The 12685-nt window shown below is 40.9% G+C and overlaps 4 protein-coding genes across 7 annotated transcripts; 2 read left to right on the top strand and 2 right to left on the bottom strand.

The window, feature by feature from the left end:
• Positions 1 to 2412: 2412 nt before the first annotated feature.
• On the bottom strand, positions 2413 to 4987 carry LOC135433187 (inactive ubiquitin carboxyl-terminal hydrolase MINDY-4B). Its single transcript, XM_064689177.1, has 8 exons — positions 4855 to 4987; positions 4560 to 4777; positions 4324 to 4492; positions 4066 to 4131; positions 3862 to 3932; positions 3584 to 3737; positions 3452 to 3523; positions 2413 to 3385 (listed from the first exon to the last, which is right to left on the bottom strand). Exons 1-8 carry the CDS (start codon positions 4909 to 4911, stop codon positions 2864 to 2866), a joined length of 1329 nt encoding a protein of 442 aa, XP_064545247.1. The 5' UTR covers positions 4912 to 4987; the 3' UTR covers positions 2413 to 2863.
• Positions 4988 to 6286: 1299 nt separating this feature from the next.
• On the bottom strand, positions 6287 to 8650 carry Adck5 (aarF domain containing kinase 5). 4 transcript variants are annotated; one of them, XM_064689162.1, is made up of 6 exons: positions 8636 to 8650; positions 8450 to 8572; positions 7531 to 8391; positions 7310 to 7475; positions 6901 to 7249; positions 6287 to 6831 (listed from the first exon to the last, which is right to left on the bottom strand). In XM_064689162.1, the coding sequence occupies exons 2-6, from the start codon at positions 8462 to 8464 to the stop codon at positions 6531 to 6533; spliced, it is 1692 nt and encodes a 563-aa protein (XP_064545232.1). In that variant the 5' UTR covers positions 8465 to 8572; positions 8636 to 8650; the 3' UTR covers positions 6287 to 6530. The 4 variants fall into 4 exon arrangements, with proteins under 4 accessions (XP_064545232.1, XP_064545231.1, XP_064545233.1 ...); XM_064689161.1 differs by lacking the exon at positions 8636 to 8650 and having other exon boundaries at positions 8450 to 8616; XM_064689163.1 differs by lacking the exons at positions 6287 to 6831; positions 8636 to 8650 and having other exon boundaries at positions 7198 to 7249; positions 7306 to 7475; positions 8450 to 8621.
• Positions 8651 to 9640: 990 nt separating this feature from the next.
• Positions 9641 to 12642, top strand: LOC135433181 (protein wntless-like). The gene is made up of 2 exons (XM_064689168.1): positions 9641 to 11498; positions 12222 to 12642. Exons 1-2 carry the CDS (start codon positions 10190 to 10192, stop codon positions 12464 to 12466), a joined length of 1554 nt encoding a protein of 517 aa, XP_064545238.1. The 5' UTR covers positions 9641 to 10189; the 3' UTR covers positions 12467 to 12642.
• On the top strand, positions 11594 to 12143 carry LOC135433204 (V-type proton ATPase 16 kDa proteolipid subunit c-like). The gene has a single exon (XM_064689201.1). The coding sequence runs from the start codon at positions 11648 to 11650 to the stop codon at positions 12122 to 12124; it is 477 nt and encodes a 158-aa protein (XP_064545271.1). The 5' UTR covers positions 11594 to 11647; the 3' UTR covers positions 12125 to 12143.
• Positions 12643 to 12685: the final 43 nt, after the last annotated feature.

Genomic DNA, 12685 nt, shown 5'->3' with positions numbered 1-12685 from the left:
GCGAGTTCCAAATTAAAGATATTTTTGTAGATTGTACCCAAAAAGTATGCGACTATATATAAATAGAAATATCAAATTACTGAAAACTTGATAACAACAAAAATGGTATTATATAATGAAAATAATGAAAAACTACAATTTATACAATTACAATACTTCTTAAGTATTTAAGTATGAGTATTAAACAATATTTAGTTAGGAACTTACAAAATCTTTAAATAATAATTATAAACTAATCTCAAGGGTAAATCTTCGTGAATTGTTATGGCAAGAAACTAAAATATTCTTATAAATTCTTTAAAGCATATATTATACAAATATTCTCGACTATTTCCACTCATAATATAATTACGAAACCAATCTACAATAACGAGTAAACTATTCTCTTATTCAACAATACCAAAAACACATTTTTAATAAAGAGAAATCGTTACAAATTACAACTGGTAAATAGATAACAAGGAACTTCAATCATTTTTGTGTAACAAAATTTAATAAAATATTTCTTAAATATTTAAACACAAATTAAACATATATAATATATTTTAATTCTCTATACGGGCTTTATGTTTTAGAAAAAGCTGCAAAGGGGCCCGGTGCAATTAGTGAGTCATATTGGAGGGGTGTATGCTTTTGTATAAAGTATAAAAACCTTACATGAAAGACTCGTAAGAGTCTGTGGTATAAATACAGCTGCCCATTGAGGCTGGGTTTCAGTCGAAATTGCGCAGCTGTGCAGTACGTATGTATGGTGTGGAAGTGTTTTAGCTTATAAATGTTAATAACAGATCATGAATGTAGGATCGTCTCAGTATAAAAAGGGCTGCTCATTGCAGCTGGGCTTCAGTCGAAGCTGCCCAGTAATGACAGTGTGAAAGTGTATTTGTGTGTGTATGTTTGCGTTTAAATGTTAAAAACAGATCACGTATGTATGCTCACCACAGTGAAGCCAATGGTATTAAAAGGGCTGCCCATTGCAGCAGGACTTTAGTCAAAGCTGGGAGGCAGGCCAGTACAGATGGCCGGACAGGAAGTTAGAGTTAAATGTGAATAACAGATCATGTTAGCTAACAGCTGGTGCAGCCAACAGAATATAAAGGGATGCCCATTGCAGCTTGGCTTTAGTTGAAGCTGCGAGGCGACGCGGTAATAATGGTCTAATGGTGAGTTTGTATTAAATGTTAATAAGAGATCATGAAAGCCACATACATAAAATATATTATTTATATATCTCTTTATATAAAACTGTTTGTCCTGACTTATCCCATCCGTCTCAAACTCATTTTCAAAGAGTTTTGTTCAAATTCATTTGAGGAGTGTTTCTCACTTTTTGGAAAATCCATCCGATGGGGGTCAAAGATTTGGTGGGTGACGTTTCGTGCTCAAATTTATTTCAAAGGATCTATACAAAAAATCATTTGACACGTGTTTCACACTTCTCGCAGAATCCAAGCTTCCTCGGTGGATTCAAAGATTTTTTGGGCTCGGTCTTAAGTTTTGTCCGAAAAACTTATTTTCAAAGTTCTACATAAGAACTTAATGAATACGTGTTTCAGCGATTTGGAAAATTTCATCCACAACAGTGGTTAATTGGCAAAAAACGGTTGTTTGTTGACCATCCGATCGGTTTCAAAATCATTTTCAGTTACAAAGCTTGTACATTTATTTTAAATTTTATATGTATTTTTTTTTACAATTTGCGAGTTGCTTAGGAATAAATAAAGTGCAGTGATTTTAAAATTTTAGAAGTATGTTGGTGTTTCATAATTGTACAGGACTTTTTGTTTCGTCTAGTGGCTCCAGGCGGCAACCTCAACTCGTCGAGTATTGAGTTCCTGCAGTCGCTTTATATGCATAGAGAGAGGCCTCAGTAACATTTTAACCAGGCATATTTGTAAAAATTCAGTTGGTTTTTCAACAAATTTGCCTGTTGTTGTTTTTTATGATACTCGGAATATTTTACGTGTATTTACCATCGCTGTTTGAGAATTTCGTTTCGAATTTCAACTTTCCTTTATCTTCTTAAAATACCCATTCAATGTTTTGAAGACAGCAACAGTAGAATCTATGCAAACTAGTTGGGTGCAAAATAAGCATGTTTCTAAAAAATGGTGCAAAGTTGTTAACTAGAAAGCTTACAAGTCATGGCACTAGATAGTATACTAGTTAAAACTAAGTATTTATATTGGAGAATTCATTGAAAACTGTAGCTATTTAGTATGTCTTAAAAACTGAGCTTAGACTAGAAATAGGTTTGCCTTTATCATGTTTCCGCTGAGCATCTAGCATTCGAGAAGCATTTAAATAGGTATAGTTAATCGAATTACCAAATAAATATTAATAATTTAAAATGATAAATAAGCTGTAAATAAAACAAATATTTTAAGCTATTAAACAATATTTTCTCATGAGATTTGATGATTTATAGATAAACAGAAAACAATCAAAGGAGTTCTAGGCACGGCTAATGTTTTCCTAAATGATTATATTTTGAAGTTTGAAAGACTTACTTGGTTTGTGATGTGAAGGTATATCGGTATAGGAAGATAATTTGTGCATTGACTCGTAGAGAGTTGTATTGGTCATTCGCCAAGAAAGTCGATTTATATCATAGATCAAGAGACAACATAACAAGCTAGCTGCAATGCCTCAATGAGTCTTTTGCTTTTACGATTACTTTAACTACTCTATTCTGAATATTTAAATAGTTAAATATAAGTATTGAAGCTATTTATACTCTAAAAGTACCAAAAAATCGGGTAAGATTCGTATGATGCAAACTTATGTGATGGACTCATATAGATCGTAATTGCTAACTTCTCCTCAGAATAGATATTTTTCAAGTGTATTAGCTGATCTCTTTCTACTGTGTTGTACTAAAAAGATAACTCAACATCGATGGCTGCACGTGAAAGCTTATAGTTGCCTCTTCCCACTTGGTATGAATCAAACGCTGCAATGGCGTGTTGAGCGTTGACTCCTCCTTGGCGACCACATCGTTGCCAGCGCTAGCGCCACTAGCAGCACCACCAACACCGCCGCTAGCGCCAGCCACACCAACACCGGCAGCAGCACCTCCCGCCGTAAGGGCCTCATCCTTGGCTTGCTTGCCCGTTAGCGAGGTACTCTCCGGTGTGATTGGTTGTCGCTCCAACATGACCAATGCCTGCTCATTGTAGGTGCGATTATCGATGGTCATCAGTATCTGATGGCCCGAACAGCTGTAATAGTTCACATCAAAGCGCGACTCGGCATGGTAATTGCGCAGCAAGTCCGCATTCCGATTGAAAATGACGCCAAAGTGACCCGTGCAGCTGGTTATCCAAATTGGATAGTTGGGCGTCTTCAGGCGCGAACCCGGTTGCCTCGATTGATTAACAGCAGCCTGTCGGCCCGGCAAGAGCTGATTAGTTTTAGCACGTTTGCTAATCACGGGCATCTATCTACTCACGCTGGCGGACTCAATGTCCCAGAGGAGCAAGCCGATCATACAGCGCTTCAATACTCCATACTGTGGCACTGCCTGCAAAATTGAATGGAATCTCAATCTCTGCGATATTCAATGGCTCCTCATGCCACGCACATAACTATTCTCGTCGCCCACATTGATAACGCCATTGTGTATATAGGGCGTGGCACGGCCCGTCAACAGCAGGGTGACTATCATGAGGGAGCCCTCCTCGTGGTTACTCATCGTCAACGGCGATGACTTCGTCGAGTCCAAGTCCGTGCGCACTCTGCGATGCATCGTTAGTTAGAGAGTTGGCCGCATTGAAAGGAATAATAGATCGTTATGGTTATACAAAATATAACAGCCAATTGTCTATATATAAAATACACTCGCTTTAGCTGAAATCTTACTTTCCCATCGAGCGTGTGAGTACAGCGCTATAAAGGAACAGCAGAGTGCCCGGCGTTTCCTCTTCTGTAAACTTTTAGATAATATTAGGCAAATATTTTGTTACATCAAATAACATACTATATAAATATATAATACATATAGCTAGTTCTACAGAAATTGTTGCAATTTTAAGTTGATGCAATTTCTGCAACTTGATCTCTTACGTATTTGAAATTTCGCTTCATAAAGTGTTCCAGTTCATCGTTGGGCGAGAGTGTAAAGGTATATAGCTGCAAGTATAAGGTATTAGTGGATGTGACTAGGCCTAAGCGGAAAATAATATGGGGACATGACAATATTAATCTGTTCGACACTTGATTGAATTTTATGTTATCAACTAATTAAACTAGAAAATATTTCAAAGTTTTTACATCCACTCGCAGAAAATAATTAAAAATGGATTATGCAATCGACGGGCTCACCTTTTCGGTCACCGTATCGTGAAAGTAACTGGCACTGTGATCCACAAACACCTCATCCTCCGAAGGCAGCACCATGGTAACCTTGCCCTTGTCCGAAATAGTGCGCAATATCTCGACCAAGGCATTAAAGAGCGCATCTCGTTGCATCTCGGCGGTGGCGAACAAAGGACTGCAAGCAAAAACACAGACGAATTAATTCCAGCGAGCGAGCAGTTCTCCTGTTAGACAAGACGCACTCCGTCGTGGCGGTCGCACGGCTGGTTTTGCGGGCAAAGAGCAGGTACTTTAATATGAAACCTTGAACCACGGAGAGCATGCCACGCGTGGCATTCCGTGGCGAACGTAGGCCGTATGCCAACTCCTCCTTGGGCGGTGCTCCAAACACAAAGGACGTCTGCAGCCACTCGGCACGCATGGGTATTGCGGCGGTGCCAAAGACTAGTTTGCGCAGCTCCTAAACGTGGTGGCATCACAAGATTGCGATTAGAGAGGATTAGATAAGGCTGCATGCATTGAAGGATCGCCGTTTACCGTTGCCAGCTCGCAGGTTATAGGCGTGCCGCCCTGCATGATAAACTCCTTGTTCATTGTGCTAATTGAGGAAGGAACTTTTCCGCTTTTACGTTCAGCTAATTTCGATTTCCGCTCGAGACCTTTGCTTCGTTCTGCGACTTGTCTGCAAATGTTCTTGCGATATGTTGCCCCCAGGCTGGTTATACAGCTCGGTTCTAGGTTAAGCTTTGCCTGACTGCCGCCAGACAGCCGCCATTTCAGGCCTTTCACACTTCAGCGTTGATTTTTAATTTCATATTTAGTCGTGGGCCCAACAGCAACACGTCACGAACAATGGGATAAAATGTAAAAGTCCTTAAACTCTTATGGTAAGAAGAACAATGGGATAAATACATAACAGAACCCAGAATATAATTGATTTTTCTAGCTAGGCGAATACTGTCTATTTATAATAGTATATACATATATATACGAACTTCAAAAAAAAAATCAATTACGTTGATTCGATTAACATTTCGAACCAAAGACCAGCCTTTAGGTTCGGTTTTTGACAATGGGTTTTCATATATTTTTTTTTATAGTTTTACTTTAACAAACTTATATCTATGAGCCTAGGATCATTACACTAATAATAATAATTAATATAAATATTATTGAATTACTTATTTATTTTTATTTTATTTTATTTTTGTCCCTTCTTAACTTTTAAAACAATTGTGTCCAATATAAATTGGATGTGGCCCACTGTACGGCTTGATTCTGGCTTAGAGGACTTGGCTCACTTGTCTGTCAGTCAACGAAAGTAACTTTAAATGAAATTGAATTGAATTTAGTTCTGTGTGCACCACGCGATACCCGTTATATCGTATAATACATATGTATGGTTCGGGAAGTGAAAGTGCTAAGTAAGAGAGCACCGAAGGCGGCGCTCATCACTTGCTCAAATCGTGCATATGTACGGCGTGGCAGAATTTTGGCATGTTGAAGCCTGCCATGGCGCCCCACACAATCGGAAACATCTAGTTGTTGACGCCCATTTGTAACTATTTTGGGCCAGAAATATGTGTGTAACTTAATAATCGGTATTTCTAGGTATTTGAGTGATGTATGCCCTTCCACAGGCAACCCAACTATTGCCGCGTTTAAGTTGATTAACAAGTGAATTAATTATATATCGTATGTTCCCAGGAAAATTTTCATTTGGGAATGATGCACAGCGTCATGACGCTCAAAATGTATTTTGGTTTACTTCGGTCCATTTTTTACAGGACATACACATTTCGCCATGCAAACTACTAAATTTTGCTTATCCAAAAAAAGTATCGATTTGCTGTCCTTCGGCTACCAAATGGCAGGTGAATGTTGGTTAGCAAAGTCTGTTGGAGTGAGCCAACCTTGAGAGGGGTGTGTGCAATTTAATAAAACTATAAGGATAATCGAATTGTACATGTCCATTACATTGATAGCTTCAAAGGCTTTTATTATAGTAAAATTTGAATAAACAATTTCCTAAACGGTAGACCAATCACAAAAATTTAACATTACGTGTTACAAAAAATTTAAAAGACATAATTCTAAAAAAATGCGTGAATTACATTTAGCATCAAATGCAACATTGGGTAACAGCCGAAGAATGAATATTCCATTGTTAAGTAATGGTAATCTGCTGCTAACTTGCTGTTTGAATAATCTATCTAATGCAACACTTGCTTTTCCTGTTTCATAATGTCTCGCATAAGTGTCCTGGCGCCTGCCGGTGCCCGTCCCACAAAATACAGGAAATTGAAATACCAATCCAACAAACGGACCCTAAAGGCAGACGCCCATAGACAGTACTCAAAGTATAACCGTCGGTATAACCAGTGAATATACTGGATCGGCGACTTATTACTTTGCTTGTATAGACAACGCTGGGCACAGCGAGCCATGATGCGCGGTCGGTCCACCAGATCGCCGTGCATATCGCCAATGGCTCGTATGGTATTCAGATTGCGACTGGAAACCATAAACATTAATTGTTATTATTATAGTTTCTCCTAGTTTTGTTAAGAACAATGCACTCACACCACAAAGAGCAAGCAGCGCGGCATTTCCTTCAGGGTGCTCATTATGATATCAAAGTTTTCCTTGGCTAACTTCTGCACATAGTCGATATCCTCCTGTGTGAGTTTGCTGCGTATGCGACCACCCTCCATTTTGATGGGCTGTTGAAAGAGCACCGCTGCAAACTTCATATGATCGACAACCTGCATTTTATTCGCAGCTGCCTTCATACGTGGCTCATTGCGCAGCACGGTGGCCTCCCAGAATTCACAAAGAGGAATCCGTACATCAGGAGAAAGTTCCTCGTAGAGTCCATGATCCAGTAATATGATATCCGCATCGGCACCTGTCGCACTTTTACGCACAAATACTAAGAAGAAAGTGTTAGTTTTTTCTTAAAGCGGGTCAATGTTTTTATATGGTTACCCACTGTTGCCGGGATGTGGATCCGCATGCACAAATCCAGTGTGAAAGATCTGCTCTGCAAATACTTTAAATAGCTTATGGTCGATGTCAATCAGGCGCAGGCCCATCCTCTTAATGCCCTCCATGTTACTAATTTTAAGTCCGTCCATCCACTCGAGTGTAATCACACGCTGAAGGATACTAGAATTATTGGGAGCATCGTAATCGAATCAATCAACTACTCACTGTCTTGGTGTGGCCCCAAAAGACCTTGGGCACACGCACGTAGCTCAACTTTTGTAGATCCTTGGCGCAGCGCTCCGCGTTTTTCCCTTCCTGTACAAAATTGAGCTCATGCACAAGATTCTTTCGGAGATCATTTAAGATCCAACCGAAATTGTAGTCCTTGAAGATAAACTCGATTATGTCTTGCAGAAAGATAATTGTTGCCAAGTCGCTGATGAAACGCTTCTGCAAATCGCTATACTGCACTTTGACGGCCACCTGCTCGCCGCTCTGTAATCTCGCCTTGAAGACCTGCGACAGACTCGCGGCCGCAACTGGTTTGTAATCAAATTCTTTAAATATATCCTCGGGTAGCTGACCAAAATCAGTGCGAAACACTTTCTGTATATCGGACTTTGAGGTTGGCAGACACTCGTCCTGCAGCTTTGATAGTATACTTGTGTATTCAATTGGCAAAATGTGATTAATGGCTGCAAATCCTTGCCCCACTTTAATGTAGAGGCCGCCATTAAGCAGACACGTCTCTAATAGGCGGTTCGCACTACTTTCATGCACTACTTTTTTCTTGATTTCATACTCCGGATCATTCTTGTTCAGCCGCAGATAATCGACCGCTATCAATGATGCAGTTTTCAGAGAGCGCGCGAATCGCACAGATGCCCCACAGTAGGTGAACTCGTTGACAATGCCATCGTAGACAATGACGCCAGCTCCTGCCAGTAAGACCCCCAATCGCACATAGGGCACACTCTGCCATCGGCGCTGGGGTTTGTTCAGCTTCTGAGCGGTGGAGCGCCTGCTATGAAATTCTTTACTTCTGGATAGTTGCCTGTTGGCAAAACCAAATAGCCCCCGTAAGTGCTGTATATGCATTAAAATTTAAATCATGTTATTGCACAAATATTTGAAGCGCACTTACAGGTGTTCGTTGCATTTTGTCCAAAATTTTCTTTCAAAACATTGGCGAACAGGTGTTTGTTACAGCTGTTTCAGCAGCAGAAATGTCCAACAAACGCATATCCGTGATAGAGTTGGAAACTATCTATATAATATAAAAATAATTGTGCCCGGTATAAAATAATAATAAAATAGTAGTTTGACCTACGTTCAAGATATATTAATTAAACGTGAATTACAAATGCAGTTACTTTGAGTTCGCTGTCACAATATCGCTTATCGATTTTTAATGGTCCGGTAACCTTACAGTTCGAGTATTATGTCTATCGATATTTTGGCGAACCATCGAGATGAATTAAAATATGCAAAAGCTGTATGCCTACATGCTGTGTTGACAATCTAATTATGTTTTAATGTTTGCACTACCAGAGAGTCCGACTCTTTAACTTTCTCATGTATTCCCACTTTTCCCTGTCTTGTACCTTGTCCCTTTCCTAGATAAAATGAATAAATTCGCGACCCAATTAGAGATGGACAGGTGCCACATCGACAGGTCCCGCGCAGCTTATCGAAATTAAATAAACAAATCTATTAATATTTTTTTATTGTCTATTGCAATTTGCGCAGCGCACTCATGAATTCTGTCTAAGCCAGTTGAGTGAGTAAAAGAGATTGCCTCTCCTTAGCCGAATTGTCGAGCATCATACTTGAAAATTTTAGTGGAAGCAAATTGTCCATATTTGTTAGTAGCCTGATGCTGTGTCAAGTGGCTTGCTTCCTACTGGCTGTTTGTATGCACCTGTATCCGCCGGTCATTCTTCGTGGTGGGTATCAAATGTCGCGATGTGCCCGCCCGTCAAAATATACTCTGTCAAAATATACTCTGGAAATGAAGCTTGTAAATCTCTGCAGGATATGGATATCTAGCAAGTGGAACTGTGGGCAACCAAGGCTCTTCGTGGTACTAATATTTGCGAAGAATTAGACCTGTATGGACTCATTGTGACGACTAATTAATGGAGAAATTATTGCTATTCATTCCATGCCTAATTATAGGATTGCTGAACAGAAGCAATACGTGATATACTATACATTCGGAAGTTATTTTTCTTACAGACATTAAATTCATTATGCTGCCGACCTCTGCTGTGCGCTGATTTAACCCTCGCCAGCTTTATTATGGGCCAAATGGCCGAGGGGCATTGTAAATGGAATGAGGATAATGAAATTTAGCTGACCTCGGTCTTTCTCACTGGAGTCTATGGCATGTGGAACATCTACATATTTGCCCTGATCATCTTGTACGCGCCCAGTGAATTTAAATATTTTTGTTGCCTTGCCGACCGATAATCTTGTAGCTTAAACATTGCACGTATTTTCATCGATATTCGGAAAGTATCGAGACTAGTTTCGATTAGCCGGAGCTGTCAGCTATCATGTAAACATAATTTATTCAATGTTTACATAAAATAAAATTGAACCAAACTGTCGGCAATAAGACAGAATAAAGCGATTGATACTTTGTTAAGCATATGGTAGATTTGGTAAAACTATTAACAGCTGTTTGCATATCCGTCTTTGCACTAGGTGACAACCCTAGCATTCTGTATACGAACGCCGCTTTGTTTGTTTCGCCGACAGCCGACATATTCAATTCTTTTTATAGCGTGAATCTAAAACAAATACAAATTGTTTACCTAAGCGACAGCTACAAAGGAATAGCCTGCCTCGTTGAGAAATAGTGATTGCTACTTTAGCCGAAATGTCGGGTACTATTCTCGAAAATTTAAGCGGACGCAAATTGTCCATATTGGTCAGTAGCCTGATGCTGTGTCAAGTGGCCTGCTTCCTTATGGGTGGCTTGTATGCGCCTGTACCCGCCGGTCATCAGACCGTGGTGGGCATAAAATGTCGCGATGTGCCCGGCCGTCAAAATGACACCAGTTTTTTTCTGTACTCCCGCGGAAATGGAGCTTGTAAATCTCTGCAGGATATGGATATCGAGCAGGATCCTCTAAAGATGGCCAATCAATTGGTGTACGTTTTTCAAATGCCGCTGCCACGGGACAACCGCACCCTGGACTACTCGCGCTGGCAGCAGAATCTCATTGGAGTGCTGCAGGTAGACATTGCGTATGACTCATCCTCGGAACTGAGAGAGCCACCCAAGGAGCTGCAGCTTACAATCGACACACGCCTCGCTTATCGTAACAAAAAGGATGCTGATACAGACTGGAAGCTGTATGCGCACAGCGTGGAACAGCGTTATTTGGACTGTCACGCCGCGCACGTTGGTCTTTTGGAGACGCTATACACGTGTGATATAATACCGTTGTTCGAACTGGGAGCACTGCATCATAACTTCTATCTGCTTAACTTGCGATTTCCCATAGACACACCAAAGCGGATGAATCTGCAGTTTGGTCACATGCATGACCTCACACTAACGGCCATACATCAGAACGGAGGCTTCACCCAGGTTTGGCTTCTGCTCAAGACCCTGCTATTTCCCTTTGTGGTCGGCATTATGATCTGGTTTTGGAGGCGAGTCCACATACTTCAACGTTCTCCGGCACTGCTGGAGTACATGCTGCTGTATTTGGGCGGTGCCCTGAGCTTTTTGAATCTGCCACTAGAGTACCTTACCCTGGGCATAGAAATGCCGTACATGCTGCTGTTGAGCGATGTGCGACAGGGAATCTTTTATGCGATGCTGCTATCCTTTTGGCTGGTCTTTGCGGGGGAGCACATGCTGATCCAGGATACGCCCAACAAGTCAACCATACGCTCGCGCTATTGGAAGCATCTCTCCGCAGTCGTTGTAGGCTGCATTTCGCTCTTTGTATTTGATATTTGCGAGCGCGGTGTTCAGCTGCGCAATCCCTTCTATTCCATCTGGACAACGCCGCTCGGCGCCAAAGTGGCTATGAGTTTCATCGTACTTGCTGGCGTTTCGGCTGCCATTTACTTTCTCTTCCTGTGCTTCATGGTCTGGAAGGTGTTTAAGGACATTGGCGACAAGCGCACCTCATTGCCATCCATGTCACAAGCGCGACGTCTCCACTACGAGGGTAAGTCAAGAGTGGTAGCTAAATTAGATTACAATTATTTATTAAACAGTAGGCGTTATTTTTCCAACGTAATGAGAAAGATTAGTAAGTCGGATCTTGCCATTATATTTCTGTGTATTCTGTGAATAAGTACAAAAATATTTCTAAAAATGGGCGATCCGGAAGCATCAATGGATCAACCAGCATACGCGTGCTTCTTCTGTGTAATGGGCACCACCTCGGCCATAGTCTTTACGGCGCTGGGTGCAGCCTATGGAACAGCCAAGTCTGGCTTGGGAATCGCATCGATGTCTGTGAAGCATCCGGAACTCATTATGAAGGCCATCATACCAGTTGTTATGGCAGGCATTATTGCCATCTACGGCCTGGTGGTCTCTGTTCTGCTAGCCGGTTCTCTGTCTAAACTGTACAACAGCTACAGGGCCTTCCTCAATCTGGGCGCTGGCATAGCCGTTGGTCTTTCTGGGATGGCTTCCGGCTTTGCAATTGGAATTGTGGGCGACGCCGGTGTGCGGGCTGCTGCGCTGCAACCAAAGCTATTTGTGGGAATTGTCTTGATATTGATCTTTGCCGAAGTACTCGGCCTTTACGGCCTCATTGTGGCCATCTATCTGTTTACTAAGTAAAGAAACTTTTGAATGTTAATTACAAGTTTTATTATAAGTTTGTTGAACATGAGCAATACGTGATATACTCTACATTTGGAAGTTATTTTGTTTTTAGGCCTTATATACCGCTTCAAATTCCTTATGCTGGCTACTCTTCTGTGCGCTGGTTTAACCGTTGCCGGCTTTATTATGGGCCAAATGGCCGAGGGGCATTGGAAATGGAATGAGGATATTGAAATTCAGCTGACCTCGGCCTTTCTCACTGGCGTCTATGGCATGTGGAACATCTACATATTTGCCCTGATCATCTTGTACGCGCCCAGTGAATTTAAATATTTTTGTTGCCTTGCCGACCGATAATCTTGTAGCTTAAACATTGCACGTATTTTCATCGATATTCGGAAAGTATCGAGACTAGTTTCGATTAGCCGGAGCTGTCAGCTATCATGTAAACATAATTTATTCAATGTTTACATAAAATAAAATTGAACCAAACTGTCGGCAATAAGACAGAATAAAGCAATTGATACTTTGTTTGGCATATGGTAAATTTGGTAAAACTATTAACAGCTGTTTGCA

Source organism: Drosophila montana, unplaced genomic scaffold (assembly GCF_035044405.1).
Source record: "Drosophila montana isolate Dmon_TW-CO22-7 unplaced genomic scaffold, ASM3504440v1 contig_3217_1, whole genome shotgun sequence".
Taxonomy (NCBI): domain Eukaryota; kingdom Metazoa; phylum Arthropoda; class Insecta; order Diptera; family Drosophilidae; genus Drosophila; species Drosophila montana.
The sequence above is the reverse complement of the archived record's forward strand: the minus strand, read 5'-3'. Positions and strand labels throughout refer to the sequence as shown.